Source organism: Sturnus vulgaris, chromosome 4, assembly GCF_052056855.1.
Source record: "Sturnus vulgaris isolate bStuVul1 chromosome 4, bStuVul1.hap1, whole genome shotgun sequence".
NCBI lineage: Eukaryota > Metazoa > Chordata > Aves > Passeriformes > Sturnidae > Sturnus > Sturnus vulgaris.
The window spans coordinates 3,879,714-3,900,421 of NC_142246.1; the positions used below are offsets into that span (position 1 = coordinate 3,879,714).

Genomic DNA, 20,708 nt, shown 5'->3' on the forward strand with positions numbered 1-20,708 from the left:
TATGCTGCTTTTCATTTTGTTTTCTTTGAGACAAAATCGGGAGGAATAGCAGGAGATAACACATTTACTTGTGTAAAGCATAGAGTGTTTCTGTGCATTATTGATTTTTTTTTAAAATCCACATCTCCTGCATTTTATCACTGAGTACAATTTCCAGCCAACCAGACATGACTGACTCCTTTCAGGTAAGAATCTTAGAAAGACATGTTTTTTCGTTTTATTTTACCTGTTCTCTAGATGAAGAACAAAAGATTCATTCCTAAAACTCAGCATGAAAGAGCAGTAGATTACTCTGGGCTTTTAAAATGTATTTCTGTCGTCAACTTACAAGTCAGAACTCCAGTTGGGAGCAGTGAGATCAGTAGCACTGCTTAGTTAGTTAGTTGGATATCATCTATTTCCTCTTTTTTTTTTTTTTTTTTTTTTTTTTTTTTCAGATTTAGCAGCAGTTGGATATGATAATGGAAATGTGTACTAATGTTTCTGACAGAGACCTGCCTTCTGTGCTCTTCTGTGACCTCGGGTTCAGACAATGTTGTGTCTTGGTTAGACTTCAGGCATGTGAATCCCTGTGTAAATTAGTATAAATTGCTTTTTTATTGTGCTTGATACTGAGTTTTGACAGATTTCTTCTCTAATTTTCTTCAGGAATCCTCCTGGCAATATAAAAAAGCTTTAGTTATAGTTGGAGTTTGCCTCTCCCATCAGATAGTTTGGACTTCATCTTGTTGCAGACATTTTATCTTGTTGAATATTTGATTTAAATCAGTCATACAAAATTCTATTTCCTGTTAATCATCCAAGAACTCAGAGCAAATTCTATGGGGCAGAATGGTTTTGAAGTTGTAAATGTGGTTGTGCCAAGTTTGCTTCAGGCAGTGTTGGAATTGTGATGGCCATTAGACAATCCTGCTCTTTGTCCAGCACATTCCACCCTTGGCATCATCCTCCAGACATTCGTTCTGTGCAGAATAAGAAGATTTGGATGAAAAAGCCCTCAAGTCATCGTGGCAGAAGACTCAATTCTCTTGTTTCTCAGATGTGGGTTGATGTAGAAAGTGTTTCTTCCTCTACATTCAACCTTAGCAAAGAAAACGTGTGGTATAAACAACAGAATTTGTGGAGAGAAATCCTGTCCCCATCCACAAAACTCCTTTAGCTTTATTCACTGAGGATTTCTTCCTTGTCCGTTTTTCCAGATATTTTTACATTCAGATTGTTGTGAAATACTTTAATTCAGCAACAGACTCTGAAAGTTCTGAGACAGTGTTGTAGCATGAAAAAGATTGCTAAAGCAATTGAATTTTAAAAATTCCTTACAGAGTTTCTGGTGAGTGGTAAGAATTGTACTGGTTTGGCATCTTTTTCCTCCTGTAAAATGGCAGATAATGAGCAGAAAAAAAAATTTAAACATTTCTGAGGGGTTTTTTTGTTATGGGTCAAAAAAAATTTCCCCATTAAATTCTGAGAGGAATGCAACAAGATATTAATTAAATGTTACATACTGAGAAAATAACCTATGTTATATTTGGTAGCTACAAGAAAAATTGTAATTTTTTTTTCATAGTAATAGTATTGGAGAAATAATTTATTCACTGTAAATGTACTTGTTGAATAGAAAAAAAAAAACTAATATAAAAAATTTAAAAATGTAATTTTCACCTTTGGGACCTGCAAGCTGGAGAGATGCAAGTAATAATTATTTTCCAGAAAAATAATTAGGTAATTAGTTAACTTTCAGGTGTTTCCAATTGTCTTTTTTTCATTTCACCATTTCAGTTGTTAAAAAAACGAGCTTTCACATTAAGTGTTCTTCTCAAAGCAAATGAATTAGGATATAATTTTGTCATTCATTCTTTTGCTTCTAAAATACTAAATTATTTACTTGGAATAAGTAAAGCAAATGTAGAAATGCATTTCTATTAAGCCTGTGTACCTTTTACTGGGAATATGAGTTCTGGGAGTATTTTTATTTTCTTCTGCTGTAGCAAACTAGCATACAGCAGTTGGTAATGTGCTTTAAAGTGACAATAGCCCATAGAAGGCAGAAGATACCCATAGTTATTGCTGTATTTTTGTGTTTTCTGCTGTCCTTCATCATGGCAGCCTTTGTTTAATGCAACCAAATGGGCTTGGGAATCCCTTGGGTTTCTTACCTGTAATTGAAAAAATGCAGATGAGCATGGTTATTCAGTGGATTGTGCACCTATAAAACACAACTCCCCCCAGAATGAATTAAACATTCATCATGTGTAAAGGAGTAAGTTAATTGCAGTCAAATATGAAAACAAATAGCTAGGAAAGGACGAGTACAATACAATTTTCTCTGTGTAGCTACAGATTTTTTACATTATTGTGACCACATTACATTCCAGACAAAGACTTCTTTTGAGAGAGAGTTTTTCAAGTATATAGGATCGTTTTCTCCAAATGGACTGTAGCTAGCAAGAGCCCTTTGAGCATTTTGAAGTGACTGACTGACAGACCCTCAGCCATTGCACAGCAGTGCTGATAAAGAGCAGATGTCCCCCTCCATGGGGAAGAGAGCCTCTGAATAGCAAACAGGCCATTCTTGCATTGGCTCTCTCTAACAGGGTCATGTTTTATGCATGAAATGTGCCACAGAAACGTAAGATGTAATTTTATAAATAAGATCTTTTCTTTGCATACCTCTTGTAGGTATGGATTTACTGTTGAGTGCTGCTGAGAGGAAAATGTTCTGTTGCCTAAGAATACAATCTGAGAAATCTATACTCCTGATTTACCATCCAGGTTTATAATTGCATAATTGTAGCCTTCTTTTCTCTGGGGACTGCTGATTGACTTTTGGGGTGTGATAAGATCAACTGTACCTGCACCACCATCAAAGTGTGAACTTCCTTTGGAAAGGAGAAGCAAGGAATTCACCCAGAATTCACAGAAAGCCTTCAGGGCTTGGCAGTGCCTCAGTCACCTGCTAAAGGTGTACAAATCAAGTCTTAGCCAGGAGTATTTGAGGAGCTACAGAATCTGTTTCAATGTGTAAAATAAATTATATTTGCTCCTCCCAATCTGTACAAAGTGAACCAGACCGAACTATTTATCAATAGCTCCTAATAGTAATTTTTTGTTTTCATACCTTTCAAGGTCAGTGGGGCTGTTGTTATCATCTAAGCTGCCTTCCTGCATAACTGATGCACAAGCTCCCTGAACTGATGTGCACTAAAAATGTCCAATAGCTAATACATATTAAGCAAAACTATCCAATATTGATTTCACAATTTCAAGAAATAGAATCAATCTTTCATGAGTTCTTGTGATTAATTAATATAACTGCTAAATAAATAATTTCAGGTTATTAATAACTAAAATGACTTTCTTCACCTCTCAGCCTTTAAGTTTTGTTTAGTCTTTGTCTAACCTGTGGAACTTGAAATATAATCAGCTTTGTTACCATGTATTTGCTGATTTCAGACAACTCATTTTTTAGTCATTCCCTTGAAAGTGGGAAAAACAGAGCTGGCTGAGTCTTTCCCACAAAAGATGTTTTTTGATACTGAGTTTGTTTAAGTTCTTTCTCAGTTCCTCAATATTGTTGTTTCATTGAGAAGAGGACTCAGCATCCCATAACTGTGGACAGACAATAAACTGAATATGATAATTGAGCCTGTTTCATCAGTCTCCTCCTTTTTGTGTACTCAAGGAGTGATTGCCTGGGATCCTGCAGAGAATAAAGTTCCTTATTGTGTAATTAGGTATCATCTGCTGTAGATCTGGCTGGAATTAAATCTACATTTGTGGCTTTTAGCAGCTAATTAGATATCAATCACTTGCCCTCTGCATGACTTGACACTTTCCCAATTGTTATCTGCAAATTTTATCAAATGAGTGACTTCCTTTGCAAGTTTTTAGTAGAAATATTATTATAGTGAATCCTCCAAATGGTTTCTCCAAGACCCCACTGTGAAATTCACTGTTGAGCACTGATTTTTTTTTGTGTGTGTATGTACTTCTGCAAGCAGCTGCTGGAGAATCTGGAATTCTTCTGTGTATGTGTCTTGCTAGTTTTTTGTCAACTGAGTTTTTAATCAAACTGTCATGTATTACTAAGCAAAAGACCTTTCAAAGATCCAGTTATACCCACAGCATTATTTTAAGCAATTCAAAGTTTAATCATACCAAAATATGATGTGGGTTACTTTGAAAGTATTTTAACCCACACAGCCCTTTGCTTACCATTAACTGCATTTCTTTTCTCTATTTATGGAGTCTGTCACAGACATTGCATCATTTAATTTGGGAGCTGTCAGCTGAGCTGGCCTATAATTTCACAGGTCATTTTAGTTTCATTGCTCAAATATTTCGAGACTAGAAACTATCTACAGTTCTTTTGATGTTTTCACCTACTTTTCAAGGTTTATTAAAATCAGCAGTAATGATATGGAACATTCTTAAACAACTACCTCTTTTAAAAATATCCATTCTGTATCCTTAGTCAGTGGAAATACTGATTTTTTTTTTCCCCTTCAATTTCTCTTACTTTTCTATGGATATTTATTATTACAAATATGAAGACATGTCTGGAAGTTAGATTTTCTCCTTTCTAAAACATAAAGTACAATTTTTCCCCATTACAGCAGTGTGACAATGCAGGGAGAACATCTCTTTTCATTGCTTTACTGTTAAGGACAAAAGTTTCCAGCTTTATTCCCTCCCATTTCTTCAGCTATTTTGCTATTTCAATTGCTGGTTATTTTACTTAGATTATGTGTATTTGTAAAAGAAGCAAGAAATCTTGATTATCTCAAGATTCTGGAAAATTCTGCAAATAATGCAGGAAAATTGCAGAACAGCTGATAAGCAGCTCAAAAACTCCTCAAAACCTGAAGGGTTTTCTCTAGGAGGAAGTAAACCCTGGAATTATATTCTTGGCAGATCTTTTCCAACCCTAATTATTCTAAGTGACCAGGTCCAGTGCAGTTATTCTGAGGATCTCTATGAATTTTGAATTTTCCTCAGCATTCAGTTATTACAGTTTTGTGGGACAGTAACCAAAGTTTATCTATTATGGTTGAGAGAGTTTTCTTTTTTCCTAAAAGCAGGAAAACATATTTTTAAAGAGGTCTAAGCAGCAGAACACCATTATTTTGTGCAGCAAGTCAAAGGCTCTGTTGGCTGTTAGGATCAAAATCCATCATTAAATCTATAATTCTGTGGGTATTGCAGGGAGTAAAGGTTGCCTTCTGTACTGTGAAGTAATTTTCCTAGTGGTGCTTTTATTTGAAATGTTAATTTTCCTTCTTATGATTTTTGTTATTATTAACATCCTTTTGGAAAAGTGCATATGTTTCTGTGCCCAGTTTTTGTAAGGAATTAACACACTCAGGGCTTGATTCACTGCTGCCTCATTCCAGCTTTGTGCCAGTGTGGCAAAGCACAGCTTAGAGCTGGAGCAACACCGTGGTGTAGGAAGATCTAAATGTTAATTGGAATGATGTTCATTCAGTTTAATTCTTCTGTACTAAGCCACAATACAAGCAAGGAGCTGAAAGCCATAAGAAAATCACTGGAAATGCTTAGGTGGCCAAATTGGATGCATGGAATGGTCACCAGCAGATTTTGGAGAACGCTCACAGTGTCTGATGGGGTTTTATGTCTCTTTTCTGGTTCCAAGATTTGGAAGTGTTTTACAAGATAAGTGGATATTAGAGTCAAAGACTGAGTATCTGCATCTTAAAATGTGATTATTAGTGGGGAAAACAGGGAGCTCTTACCTAATCTAGCAGCATATTGAAACTGAAGAGAGTTAAAATGGCATCAAAATACAAAACGTGGTTTCCTAAAAGGTGTCACTGCAGCCTGTGTGTGCTCTTGAAGAAGTGCAAGATTCTGCATGCCCTTACCACTACATAAAATTACTGATTATTGTGTTCAGAGGTATAGATTCAACTCTGTGTATGGATTTAAGCATCTAATTTTGGTGCCCCCTGATTTTAAAATGCTTCCTTTAATTATTCTGTTTCTTAATCTGTGTAAAACAGCTTTTCATGGAGGAAAATGAAAAGCTGTTGGAAACCTTCAGCAACCAGGATTCATTCAGGAATGTGCAATAGAGGCTCAATCCAGTCAGTTTATCCACACTGATTATGAAGTAAACACTATTTGATGGTATCACTTTATATTCAATATCAATCCACCAGTGTTTCAAAGAGAAGCATTTAACAATGAATAATGCTTGATTGTAGATCTCTGTAGTAAATTAGAATATCCTAATTTAATAGAGTGTGATCTGTTATTTGCCAACAAACATACAGATTGCCTTATAAATCATGCAGCAGTGTGGTTATAGAATAACACTAGACTGGATTATATTTCATTACTCCCTATTGAACAGTCATGTTTCTGCCATGTAATGTAATTTTCCATCTTTTAACTTCGTTTCTTTTACTAACAGAAATACAAATTAGTCCCAAGGAAAAATATTTACTAGGGGCAGGCAATTAACTGTGCATTTCAGGGAATGGCACCACGTACGTGAATATCATTAAAATGCTTTTTTTTGGTTTTCACCTCACTGTATGTAGCTGTTTATGTATTTGATGAACCATAATGAGTTTAAGGCCAGAGCAGAGGAAATAAAATACCCCAGGTAAGTATAGATTAATGTGTTTTCAAATCCAGGCTTTCTGTAATGTCTGTTTTTGTTCACATCAGTCACTGACACTTCAGAAGGAGATTTCTCCTGAACTCTTCTGTTAATGATTCAAAATGTTTGAGGTGAAGTATGGTGTGGCTTCTGTTATGACTGTTTGTCCTGCTTACCTTGCTTAGCATTTATATTAGAGCCATGTGCTCCCAAAATAGGGAGAAGAGAAGGTTTGGAGGGACATTTGTACTAATTAAAAATAACTAAAAACTTACTGAACATGTGAGTGGAATCAAAGAGGTAAAGTAATACTATATCCCATATCATTCCTACAGTCTGGGAAAGACATAAATAATTGAAGCAGCTTCCATGGTATATCTGAAAGGCTTTATCACAAAAAACGTGTATCCCACTCTTCAGTATTTTAGGAAAGGGATAATTGAACATCATAAGTCGTAACCTGGCTTGCTACAGTCCTTAGGAGCATATTTTTAGGACCTGTTATTTTGGATCTTGGAGAGTGCCTGATTCACATCGTGGAACATTGAGACATTGCCTTGGAAGTGCCCATTATATGTAGAAATCATTTGAAAATTTTGGCCAGGGGTATGTAGTTCACTTCAGTGTATGATGGAAGCTTGCTGACTGGAAGTCCCAGTGTTTTGAAGCTCAGTAGGTCCTGAAGGGCTCTTACATCCCGAGGACACCCAGGAACCTCAGTCAGGTTTGTGCATGGGAGAAGCACAAAGGTACAAAAAGCCTGGTAACCACAAAGTAGCATTCCTTGAGACCACAAGCAACTCACACATTACAGGAGCTGCCAAAACCTGTAGTTAACAGTCTCATCTTTTCATTTCTGTAGGGGTTTCAGAACCTCCTTTCATCTTTTCAGATGGGATTCTCTAACAAGCTCAGTGCTGGCCTCACACTGTTCCTGTATACATCACTGGGGGTGTTATCCTGGGCTAAACAGGAATAATTAGAACAAACTGGAACACTTGGGAAAAATCCCTGTTGACCTGGTTTATAGCTGACGTGTAACAGTAAATTTTTAAAGGTTTAAGTGAGAAGTAAAGAGGTTTTTGTGAGAAAACAGAAAACTTCTTAAACTGTAGAAAAAGAATCAACAACCAAAAAAACCCACAAACAGACAAACAAAAAAAACCAACCCACAGACAACACAAGCTTTTCCTTTAACTTATTTAAAAAAAATTAATGTGAGGTACCACAGTCTTACCTTTAGTGTTCAGTGCATGATGTTGCCAGTGCTGGATACTCCAAGGTACCCCAAGGAAGAGGACTTGTTCCATCTTCAATGAGATCTGGGAGGATCCAGGCTCCAGTCAGGAAATAGCCCTGTGATCCAGCCATGGAATGACCTTGCTGTTTTGTTTTGGAGTAACCTTGCTATATTTCATTTTGTTTTCTGTTTGTAGCTGGACAGTGCCACTTCTCTCATCCAGGCAGCTAAAAACCTGATGAACGCTGTGGTCCTTACAGTGAAAGCATCATATGTGGCTTCTACTAAATATCAGAAGGTCTATGGCACTGCTGCAGTGAACTCTCCAGTTGTATCTTGGAAGATGAAGGCCCCCGAGAAGAAACCTCTAGTAAAGAGAGAAAAACCAGAAGAATATCAGACCAGAGTGAGGAGAGGGTCCCAGAAGAAACATATTTCCCCTGTACAGGCCTTAAGTGAATTTAAAGCTATGGATTCGTTCTAAACCACTGAGCTTTACCAGGAGGGTTTTATATTCTTTTTTGTATGCATACCTGCCGACTTGTGTGCGTCTGGCATGGGGTGGGGGGGACAAAATGACAATTTGCATGCGACCTGAGACTCTATTCCAGTAAATAACTCTCTGCAGTGCCCAAAATCCAGGGCTTTGCCTTCTGATGTTAAGTGGACTTAACTCCAAGCTTCCTTTTAAAACTAAACTATAGCATTAAATTGGCCAAAGAATTTGCATCACGGGGGTATTCGTGTGGAATAAATCATAAATTCAACTCTAAACCCCGAAATTTTTATGCATGCGAGAAACATTAGGTTGGCAGGTATACTAAGTGAAAAAAAAAAAAAAAAAAAAGGAATTGTAATGGTAGACCATAAAGCTTGTATTGCTTCTGTTGCAGTGCAAAAATGTACTAGCCAATATGCTTCAATGTGTGGCCCAATAATTAAATGATATAACTTTTAAGTCATTTTCATTATAGTATGTGAATTTTTAAAACAGATTCAAACTAATTCATCTTAAAAATGCTTCTTTTGAACCAGATTTTGTTCTTTATATTCTAGTAGTGTTATGATTGCTCACATTTCAATTAATCCCATTAATATGACCAGAGGTTTACTTTTGCCAATTGAATTCCTTATGGTGGAGTATGAAGCACAATATGGTGATTGACATTGCCTTTTATATTATGATTATTATTCTGATTATTATTATTATTATTATATTAGTAATAGAAGACCTGGTGGTGGAATGTTTAGAGACACGGAAACTGACAGTGTGAGAATTTAGAAGCAAATATGTAGGTGTAGCTTGGATTACAGGTATCTGACATACCATTGTAACCACTAACTCAATAAACTCATTTAACCTTGGAATCCTCAATGTGGCTCATCTCTTTAATGCACAGATATCTCCTGAATCATAGTTATGGACAGAGTTACTAATTCTGCCTCATGATTCCTTTTTTATTCTTAATTTCTGTGAATCTTCTCATTTTTTAATAACCAGGATAAGCCAAACATGGTCAGTGGCTCAAAACCAGAGTTTAAATCTGAGATACATTAAATCCTCAATACATACGTGTCATGTGGGATGAAATTAATTGTTTAAATGCAACACCTCTGAATTTTATTCACTTGTAAAGTTGGCACTTCAGAACCTTGGAATCATCTATTGTGCCACACTTTATAGACCTGTACAAAGTCCACTGCACAAATATATACTTTTATTCCATTTTTAACACCAACAGTTACTTAATTATAGAGCCTGTATTATCATTATCAAAAAGTCTGGGTGTATATATAAAAGAAAAACAATGAGCAACTATTAATTTTCCTTATAACTAGATACTGTCAAGTTAAGGGAACATTCATGGCCTCCCAGGGGATTTGAAACACTGTGATAAACACTGAATTACACCAATAATGACAAGTGTAGCCCTTGCAGAGTTTTGGGAGATATTTGGATGTTGTCTAAGATTCACTGATTATTCCTCAGAATAGCAAAGCACCAAATTTTGTTCTATTGCCCTCCTACACAGTCTATGTAAAGAAATGTACTCTCAGAGGTCTTTTAGGAAATTACTATTTTTGCTTTGTTTAGTTGTACTGTGTAATAAAAGCAGTTCCCCAATCAGAGCTGGAGAGTGTAGACTTGAGCAAAATACATGAGATGTGGGGAAGTCCTTGCAGAGCTTTCCCTATAAAGCCCTGGAGTATGACACAGACTGGCATTGCTTGTGGTAACAACTAAGCCCCTAAAAGTAATTGGGATCTTTACAAATGAGATTACAGAGACAGAAGACAGATACAGAGTGTAAAGACAAAAATAGCAAATAACAGACAAGTAAAAATGTCCTGGCATGCTGCAGGAAAACAGGCAATTTGCCATGAATAAAAGTAATAGCTCTTCTTCAGAAGTGTTTTCCTCTAAAACTCGGATGGATTAACTCAATGGTTGCTTTCAAATTACGTTGTTGCTCTAAAAGGCATCTCAAATTTGGAAAAGTTTAGAGGGAAGCACGTAGCCTAATGGAATCTGAACATGTGGACTCTCCAGTGCTGGGGTCTCCATGGGGAAAGATCATAAGGAAAGTAATCTGGGATCAGTCACTCACTCACAATAGTGACTGTGGCTGTGAAATGCTCCAGGAAAATCAGACTCAGTGAGGGAAGAATCCAGAGTGATTTTGGGCAACCTTGTCCATGGTCATTAGAGTTCTACTTTTGGACAGATTATTTGACTTTTATCCATCTATGCTCTAAATATCTTCATGGTCACACAATAAAGTTTAGTGTTGATAAATTATAAAGAAATGCACATGAAAAAATGAGCCAAGCACCAACCAGGATGTGTCAGTCCAGTGCCCAACTCGTGTAGTGAAGCCAACAGGATGAGGACAGATTTGATAGAGGAAAATACTGGGTGCCTGTATTTGAATTGTTCATGCAGTCTTTATCCACTCATCCGAAATAAGGGATGGAAAAGTACATGGAAACATGAGAAGCATTAAAAATCTGGAATTGCTGTCATGCAAGGTAAGGCACTGACAGTTGTGAACTGTGTGATCTTTAAGGTCCCTTCCAACCCAAACCATTCTATGATTCTATTAAATTACTAAATAAGCAGAAAGTAACCACTGGCCCTTAGAACTTAAAAAAAAAAACAGTGTTACAAAGTCAGCTGTCATACAGCAAACTCAATATTTTTAAAAAATAATTTTTTTCTTAAAATAAGTGAATTGTGAAATTAATTTTCACAATGTCACAAGTGCCACAATGATATTCCATTAACTGCACCAATCAAGAATTCATACCACAGACTTTCCTTTCTTGGAATCTTGCAAAACTTACAGATCTAGAAGAATTTTGAGTGTAGTAGAAAGGGTAGTCATAAAGAAATGTGGATTTCGAAAACGTTCTCTAGAGACAGTCCTCCATTGAAAAAAGGGAACTCCACACCTCTGCTCAGAAATCAGCATCCCTTTCTCATGACTATCACCTTGGTTCTCAACCAAAATGTGTGGGTGTCACACATCTTCCTGTGTACCTACAACCTGGAAAATGTTCAAGTTGTACCTAAAATGCAAGAGAACTGAATATATTTATGTACTTCTTAATCACAGAACTTAGCTATTTTTAAATAATTTGCTTCTAGCTGATAAATATACAGCAAATGACTGTTTGAAGATAGACATGAAGGTCAGAGAGGCCTCCCTGAGCTGGGGACAGTTTCTAGTGTGGTTTTAAATTTTGTGGTTACACTTCTTGCTATTCGTATGCCAGGCAATGCATTTTCTCTGTGAAATTAGACACCCAAGTTACCAAAGTCAGTCAGAAATGTCTGTAGCTTTTCACCTGTGGCCACAAGAAGAAGGCTAGAGGAAATTTTTAGCTTTCCATTTTGATAAACTTCCTATTTGAGAAACTTCCGATTTTGGCTTTCCCATTTTAATAAAGCAAGGGAAAATGGCCATGAAGGTATTTCAATTTATACACACATCTTCAGCAAGGAGACGCTTCCTGAATTAAGAAGCCAGAGAACACAGAAAGCCTGTAGGTAACTTTCAAAATAGTTTTCCTAAGTTTTTTTTCCCCCCCTTACTAGTTTATTAAATTGAAAGTCTGAAAGTGAAGAGTTAACACAGCTAAATATGTATTTTAGGTCAAGGAGCTACTGAGCAGGTTATTACTACAAAGGAATAGAGGTTTGAAGTGAGCAAAATAACTTAGTCCATTACTCATTTTTAATCCTTAATTCCCAGTGATCTCAATCTCATTATTAAACTCACACATGAGGTTAAGTGCTTGGCTCCATATAAATGATGGTTTTAAAGCTGAACAAATGCTTTGACAATAAGGGAAGATGAAGAATCTATAGAGATTCACTTTGATCCAGTGTCCTCCTGCTACACTGCCCTCAGAGTATGAAATGCTGATCTATAGTTCAGATCTTTCACACTTTAGAAAGAGTGGACCAAGCTGTGGAAACGCAGGGAGAGTCCCATGAAAACAAAAATACCGTGTGGATATTTTTATATCTGGTGCTTTGTTCTGTGTCTCAAAGACAGCTGGTCAAAGCAAGGTTCCTGTGTCTCTCTGAAACTTCATTTTAATATAGAGGATGGATATTTATGGACTTAAAATGACATTTCTGCATATAAAAATGCAGATTTCAGTAAGATCTTCAAGCAAAAAATTAGCAGGTTTGGGTTTTGTTTTTTTTAATGAACCCCTTGGTATGAATCTGAATTAAAAGCTTATAAGAGAAACAAGTCAATGTTTCTCCTTTCACTCTTTTTATATATACACTCAGTTGTTTTAATAAACAACCTCTCAGACCAGACTGGGCTGTTCAATTAATTTGTAAGATGATGAATATGTGTGTGGAGAAGGAAGGGCGCTGGAAAAGAGAAAAAGGATAAAGTTTTTCTGGTTGAAAGTTCATCAGGAGTTTGCCCAGAAGTGCAAGGTCAGGTGTGGAGCTGTGTCCAAGAGCAGGAACATTATCCCACCTCCTCCTGTCTGAGCTGAGCACACCCTGATCTTGCTGCTGAGCTGCACCTGCAGAGATCAGGAATAACCGAGATTTTTTTCCTGTTTCTCACTGAATGACCAAGTGCATCCTCAAGCAAGGGTTCACACATTTCTCCTGCTTTAGATATTTTTCCCTTTATGACTCAGTTAACACCAAGTTATGGAGAGCTTGACAGCTTGATAAAAGCTGTGGGAGGTAGAAATGTATTTTCGTGCTCTAGTTATACCTTTAAAGGAATAAATATTTAATTACTTGAGGAACGTTTCCTTCTTTTGATAATGTTAGGTGAGGTGTCATAGGTGAGTAGCTGTTACCCAATCTTATCTCCTCCCTTTGGGCAAAATTTCAAAGTCCCAATGTTGTTTGGTAACTCCTGCATAATAATGGGCTTGAAAAGAGTGGAATCACTGCAGAATGTGAAATGTTTATACTTACCTGCTTTATCCCAGCTCAGTAAAAATTAAACACAAGGAAGAAAGAGAGATAAAGTGGTGTTTCCAAAGCCTCCTAGAATATTCAGAGGTAATGACTCTACCAGAAGGATGTTTTTGATCTATTATTTTATTTTCCTGAAAGATTTCATGCAGAAATATTAAAAAAAAAAAAAAAAAAAGTTATTTGGCCTGCATTTCAAGGAGGTCGTATTAAATTATCTTTATGGCTCTGTTTTCTCACAGAACCATAAATTTGGATGCTAGCAGGGGGATAAATGAAAACAAAAATCCATTTTAAAATCTTAATCTCTCGTAATCTATTTGAATATTTTTCTATAACTGTGACGATTTTTAATTATGTGTACTCCAGGCCTGCCTGTGCAAAAATTTTCAGGATACAGAGAAATTACCAAGAAATCTGACAAACAGAAATGTTCTTCCTCCCCAGGAAGAAGGTGTTGCATTTTTTTAGCTGGAATATTGCACGAATGTCACACAAGACCTTTCTGGATGGGATGTACTGAGTTTTTAAAGATCTCTTCAGATTCCAGTGCCTGAATTTGTATGTGTCTGTGTATATATATGTGTATTTATGTATATATACATCTATATTGGGCCCCTCACTGCAAGGCAGACTGAGGTGCTGGAGCTGTCTGGGGAAGGGAATGGAGCTGGGGAAGGGTCTGGAGCAGCTGAGGGAGCTGGGAAAGGGGCTCAGGCTGGAGAAAAGGGGGATCAGGGGGGACCTTGTGGCTCTGCACAACTCCCTGACAGGAGGGGACAGCCGGGGAGGGTTTGGGATCTGCTCCAGGGAACAGGGACAGGAGGAGAGGGAACGGCCTCAGGCTGGGCCAGGGGAGGCTTAGATTGGATATTTGGGGAAATTTCTTCACAGACAGGGCTGTCAGGTATTGGATCAGGCTGCCCAAGGAAGTGGTGGTCACCATCCCTGGAAGTGTCAAAAGCCATGTGGATGTGGCACCTGGGGACAAGGGTCAGTGGTGGCCTTGGCAGTGCTGGGGGAATGGTTGGACTGGATGAACTTGGAGGACTTCTCCAACCTAAATGAATCTATGATTTTACTTGTATGAACGCAGATATCGTTTTTAGTGTGTTTATATTTGGTTTTGGTTGGGTTCTGTCACACCCCTGACCCCTGGTGTCCCCAGCTTGGCAGCAGCACTGAGCATTGCACAGCCCCGAGCCTGGAACCTGCAGGAGCTCCCAGACACCCTCTGCTCCTTGTCATACACAAGGGTCAGTGTTACCCGGGCTGTAAAGAATATCCATTATTTGGTCCTTAATTGTGGAATAAATTAAGATCACTGGAATTTGTCATGGAGGTACCCACGTGTGTCTGAGGTTCATCTGTTCCTTCAGAGCTGTAAATGTGCAGAGTGCACAGCTCAGGGCTCAGACAGCTCTGGGGCCTTTCCCTGAGTCATTTGGCTGTCCTGGGAAGAAAAGCTCTTCCAGCTTTCCCCAGTGCCCTAATCTAAACTGATTTGGGTGCTCACACAATTTTCTATATTTGAGGAGCAAAGGGCAAAGATTTATGATCTCCCTTCACTGGCAGTGATGTCTCAAAAATCCTACACACACTGTGGGAGATCCCTGTCACTGGGAGCAGTTTAAAGCACAGGTTTGTGTTTGTGTGGATTAGTGGAAAACTTCCCTGCCTGAGGGCACAGGGTGTGCTGCAGGTATCTCAAACATCAGCTTTATTTACACTGAACATGAGTCACCAGTCCACAGGAAGAGATTTTAGCTTTTCTCAGTGTGTGCATCCTCAAGTGCTTCTACTGCTCAAAGAAATAATCTTTTTATTTTTCCTTTTACCTACAACAGTGACTTTGTAAAGTGATTGTGGGAAAAAAAACCCAGTTTACATCTGAGCTCCTATTTTGCATGGACACATGAAAGAAGTATGTGTGGGAAGGAGTGATAGAAGTTCATAAATCACAGGTATTTCCTGGAGTCACAAAACACTGTACTGGATAAAATCTTGCAGGCTGCCTTTTCTCTTTCTTTATATCTTCTTTCCTATTTTGAATTATCCACTTCTACCGAATCTTTCTCTTTTATGAGTAAACTTCCATCACTTCAGTCTGAAGAAGCTGGAAGCATCTCTCATGACTGAAGAGGACTTGGATCAATATTTCACCCACTAAAATTCTAGGGCTGGGATTTGATTTTTGCCCTAATCGATCCTTTTAAATTTGTTTTTTGTTTTTAAAAGAATCATGAAAAGGGGGTTACAATCCATATCCCTGTGACAACATTTGTGTGAAAGCAATTATACTTTGTACCTTGAAAATTTTCAAATTATGATCTTTGGGAGGAGGAGGATAAAGATTTTGCACTGGCATCACTGAAAACACTCAGGAAAGAAGCCTCAAAAAAAATCTGAAATAAAACAGAACATGGTCATGTATTGTCACCTTGAAGTTCTCTGACTAATTCCACGGAAATAAGTGCAGAAATAGGTTTAAATAACTTTAGATATGTATTTATTTGAATGCAGCTTATTTGATGTTACATTTAAGAGAGATGTAAAGGTGTATAAAGCCTTTATCATTTAAATTTTAATAGATCTTAAGGAAGAATGTAGGAAACAGGAGGGTTTGATCGATCTTCAATGTCTCTCTTCAGCCCTTTTCATCATCCTAAGGATTTTTCATGGTGAAATTGCAGTCAGATGAGCATATTGTTCTTAACCAAGCTGTTTCCCAAGAGGGTTTCCCATCCCACTTTATGTAAATATATGCTGTATATTAAGGAAGAAAATAAAACATATTTTAAAAGTCTGTAAATGTTTTGTATGAATTTTCAGGCAAAAAGAGACCCAATCCACTGGCTACTGTGTTCCCTGAATGACACAGATATTGGAGCCTCTCACTGAACCTCCATAACCAGGTTGATGGTAAGAAAAATAAAACTGAATTAGTCTAAGTCTACACCCACACAGATACTCACATGTAAACCAGTAATCTCTGTTAATTTTCTAAAGATATTTCACCAGTAAAAATATTTTTTGTACTGTTGAGGGTTTCATTTTGAGACACATATTGTGACTGCATCCTACTTTATCACCATCAATTTCTTCAGCTAATTTTTATTGTGTAATTCCAAAGAATTTTATGAAAAAATAAATTATCTGCAGTAGGTAAAGCACAAGTGAATAGAAACCACTCAAAAATATTAAAAAAGAAAAAACATAGAGGAGCACCCTGATAAATCTTTAGTTGTCTCTGGATTTTTCCAGATATCAAATCTATTAATATTATACCACAAACCCAACACACAACACCTGCAACTCCCCTCCTGAAAGGGCTGCCCTCCGTGGTCACCATCCTTCACCACGAAACTGTTACATCTTTCAGATTTTGTGGATTATGGGAAATTTTCAAGTCTCAGTCTGAAATTAGATAGTACATGTAAACTGATTTCATGGATAAAAGTTTTCACACCAGGATTGTATTGGCCAGGCTGAATCTGGGAGAATTTATGAATTAGCTTGACTCATGTCCCCAGATCATTTAATTGTGTACAGCCAGGCATGAGGATCTTTTAGTTGTTTCCCTCATTATAGAAAGATAGAGCAGAAATTACAAATCTGCTTTCAGACTCAAATATAACTGTAAAAGACTGGTGTTTGTTTCTATTTCAGAAACTACTGCTTTGCTTTAATAAAAATTTGAATAAATCTCCTTAAATTATTCTTTTTTTTTCCTTAGTCTCATTCTCAAATGCCTTTCAAACTTGGGAGGGGAGGGGGAAGAGAGAGAGAAATAATTACTAGGGCAGCTCTAAAGCCTGTTAATTTACACTGGTTTTACTCCCAAAAACGTGTGGCTGAGGATATGGTTTGTTAATTGACCTGTAGAGCATCGTGTGTTGGGCATACTAAGTTGTCTCCTGATAATGCCCTCCTCATCAAGGCTTATTGCTCTGGTGCAGCTGATTAGGAAGAGAGGGCATCAATTAAACTTCAAAAGAGAAATGGAAAGGCTGCAGCTGGTGTGGGAATGTCGGAGTGTCCTCAGTGCTGCAGAGGGCACACTGACCTTTCCCTGGGCCTTGGTTAAGATAAATACAGAGATTTATCCATTAAGTTTAATTGCTCCCCTGGAGCTTCCCCAGCTGAATGGAGGTGGTTCCTGGCTCTGAGGATGTGGGCAAGGTAAGGCTCTTGCCAAGGGAGGGATTTGCATTCATCTGTTTGGTTTGGGGGCTCAGAGGTGATGGCAGGAGCTGCAGAGCCTCCTCCTCAGGTTGTTGGAGCTGAGCAGCAAAATCTCCCTCTTGCATGTGACAAAGGCAGCTTGTAGGAGGTAACCTGCATTTACAGCACTTCTACAGGAAGAAAGGAGCCAGCAGACCTCATTCAGAGTCAATTGCATTTATTATTGATGAAGTATTTTAGATTGCAGTGACATTTTCTTTTTCCTTTCAGGATTGGTGTTCCTTACTTTGGAGGTTTTTCTACATTATTAATTCAATCCTACAGAGCACCTTGCTCTCTTATTTTCTGCTTTCACTTTCTTCTTACTCCTTCCAACACTGTGGGATTTAAGGTTTGCAGTCAAGCTATTGAAAATTCTATTCTTGCTTAAAGAATACTTCAGTACTGATTATTTTATGACTTTTTTTTTTTTTTTTCTCCTACCTCCTCAGCGTTTTGTGTTCAGGTAGAAGCATCATTATTTATATTAACCTCATTGGGTGGGCATCTTATAATTCCTCACTGTGATGGCATCAGGAAGATGTTTTAGTGGCCTGGGGCAGAGGAAATGTTGTCAAACAGCTTTATCCTTTATCACACATTTCTGCAAAAGAAAGCTTGGGCCAAGTGCATCTGTATCATAAAGGTTTTAATGGTTTCAGAATTCTCATGGATCTTCACCTCAGACTATTCAGATGGGTCCAGGCCTCTGTATTGCCTGTGGGGTTTTTTGAGATGTTATCTATTTTGTGCCACAGAACATGACTTGGAGATAACCAAACAGGCTGTGCCTGACCTGCAGCTGAAACCAGAAGCAGTAAAACGGCCCCACCAGCCTTTTTCTGAGCAAGTAAATCCCTGATAAGCAGCATTTTACAATGGCTGAAAAAGTTATCCAGGGTTTTAACACAGAAAAGACATGACTTTTCTCTACAGTAATCTCTCATAAGGAGATTAACTGTAAAAGTCAAGATTCATTATGACATAATATTTCTGAACTAAAATGCAAAAATGTCTTGAGGAAACAGGATAGTCATGAAAAAACCCCAATATGATCAACTACCTTTGCTCACTGCACTATTGCAGCTGGCTCCTTGAATTCAGGCTTGTTTTCCATCAATCACTGGCTTTGTGACTGGAAACTGTTCTCAAAGAACCTCCCTTCCCATTTGCTTCAATGCCTGCACCTCTCAGATGCCCTTCTCTGCACTGTGTGCTCCCTCCCTTGTCTTTCTCCTTTCTGCTGTCTCTGTTCTGGAGCTCATTTCCTTTTCTCCTGAGACCATCTCCTCCTCCCCACCACTTTTCCCAGGCAATCTCTGTCTATTCTAAGCTGGCTGGGGAGCCTCTGCCCCAGGTGTTGGAGGGGGAGGATGTGCAGCTCTGTGTCTCAGGTGTGTGAATTAAGATTGTCCAAAGGCAGGGCCATCCCAGACCATCTCCAAAGCATTATTTGTCAGAAGCAAAATGTTCCTTTTGGATGACCCACTCTGTGGTGATTACCCTGACAGAAGGGCTGATAGCTGGCTCTGCATTATCCTGTTAGGCTGCACTCAGCAGTGACCTGAGACCCTCTTTGCTAAACCACTGAGCTCAGTTTGCTGCTTGGATACAGGGAGTTACTGGGCTGGGATACCCCAGGAAAACACCTCAGGGGCTCCACACTGTGGACCAGCAACGTAGAGTAGGAGGAGAGGAGTTTACTCTTTCCCTGCAGCAATTCCACACACATACATTTAGGACACTTTTCCCAGCTACTTCAAATTTGAAACTGGCCTGTTGCACTCCGTCACTTTGGCTCTGTTGGGTTTTAAGGGGGATTTAGATTTTTATTTACTTCCTGCCAAAGTGTGATTTTTTCAGAGCAGACTTTAATGAGAGAGATTAATTTCCATGTTTTATGTTATAGGACTTGTGTGCTGTCTGAATTGAAATTGTTCATTGTGTGGCATAAGTATTACTGTGGGAACCAAACCACTCAGCATTGGCCCTCTTAGAAAGAGCTTCCTCTGCCTGGAAATCCTTTTTTTTTCCTGGGCTTTCAATCTCTCATAGATAGACCCTGAAGTGCTGGTTGTTTGTTACAGACACTTGAATTTCTCAAATTTTAGATTTATACATTTGTAAGACTCACAAAACGTGCTTGCAGCCCACGGTGCAGAAGTGTGTGCTGGGTGACATTAAACTATTGAGTTGTTTACTGCTACTTGGGAACAAAAGGCAATATTTGGGAATTTAGCATAATAATTTGGGTTAGGTTGCATTTGGAGGTACACCTAATCTTTCCCCAAGATATCAGACTGCTTAAAAAATAAACAGAAATCTGGCAGATGTTGCAACTGGTGGTGAGATGGCAAAGGACACCAGACCATGGATGGGAAGGGAGATGTGGGAGCTGAGTTTATCTGACCTCTACAAAATACTCAGAACTTCTGCCCTGAATGGGGGAGTTTTGGGGTTGATTTCTGTGAGCAGGTGTGGAAGATTTCCCTGCTGCCTGGTGTGTGTGCTGGGATGGGCCCAGGAGCAGCGTGTGGGATGGCACAAAGCTCAGTGAGGGTTTGTTAACCTGTCTGCTCTGCCTTTATTCTCACCTCTGGCTCCTGTCTCATTAACCTGCATGATCTGACACCGTGTCTGTAGGAGGCCACTTGAGCACAGAAGCTCTCTCCCCGTGGAAGCTTCAGAAACCAATTTAAACTTGACAAGAAGTGATGGGGGAATTGCAGGAGTCTCACTCCTGAAGTCATAAATGTATATCAACGAGTAGGAACTTCATAAGTGTGCTACGTAAAATCTTCTATCTGCAATTAATTCTGTATTAAAATCCATGCATTGGCAGATTAGACACCAGCAAAGTATGGATAATACTGAAGCAATGAGTTTTATCACCAATGATGAGGCTCCTTGTAAATAATTTTATCAAGAGTTTATATTAATCGTTTTTGAAATTGTCACAAACATCTTTAATTATCTTTGTCTGAGGTTCTGGTAAGAAACTGTGTTATCATTTTGTAATACAAATGCTTCATAACTGTGGATCCTTGTCCTGTGTAGTAGCATTAAAGTGGCAATATATCCCTTATGGCTATATATCCCACCAATAAAACAGGAGACAATTCAAAATACTCTCTCTTTATCATAAATTGATTATA

The 20,708-nt window shown here is 38.2% G+C and overlaps 1 protein-coding gene across 13 annotated transcripts in view; it reads left to right on the forward strand.

The window, feature by feature from the left end:
* Nucleotides 1–9,240, forward strand: part of CTNNA2 (catenin alpha 2) — a 463,208-nt gene extending 453,968 nt beyond the window's left edge. For all 13 annotated transcript variants that reach the window (XM_088162967.1, XM_014876189.2, XM_088162979.1 and 10 more), the window contains one exon: nucleotides 8,062–9,240. In XM_088162967.1, the coding sequence (XP_088019093.1) occupies nucleotides 8,062–8,349 (288 nt within the window). In that variant the 3' untranslated portion in view covers nucleotides 8,350–9,240. The remainder of the gene's footprint in view (nucleotides 1–8,061) is intronic.
* The last annotated feature ends 11,468 nt before the right edge of the window (nucleotides 9,241–20,708 follow it).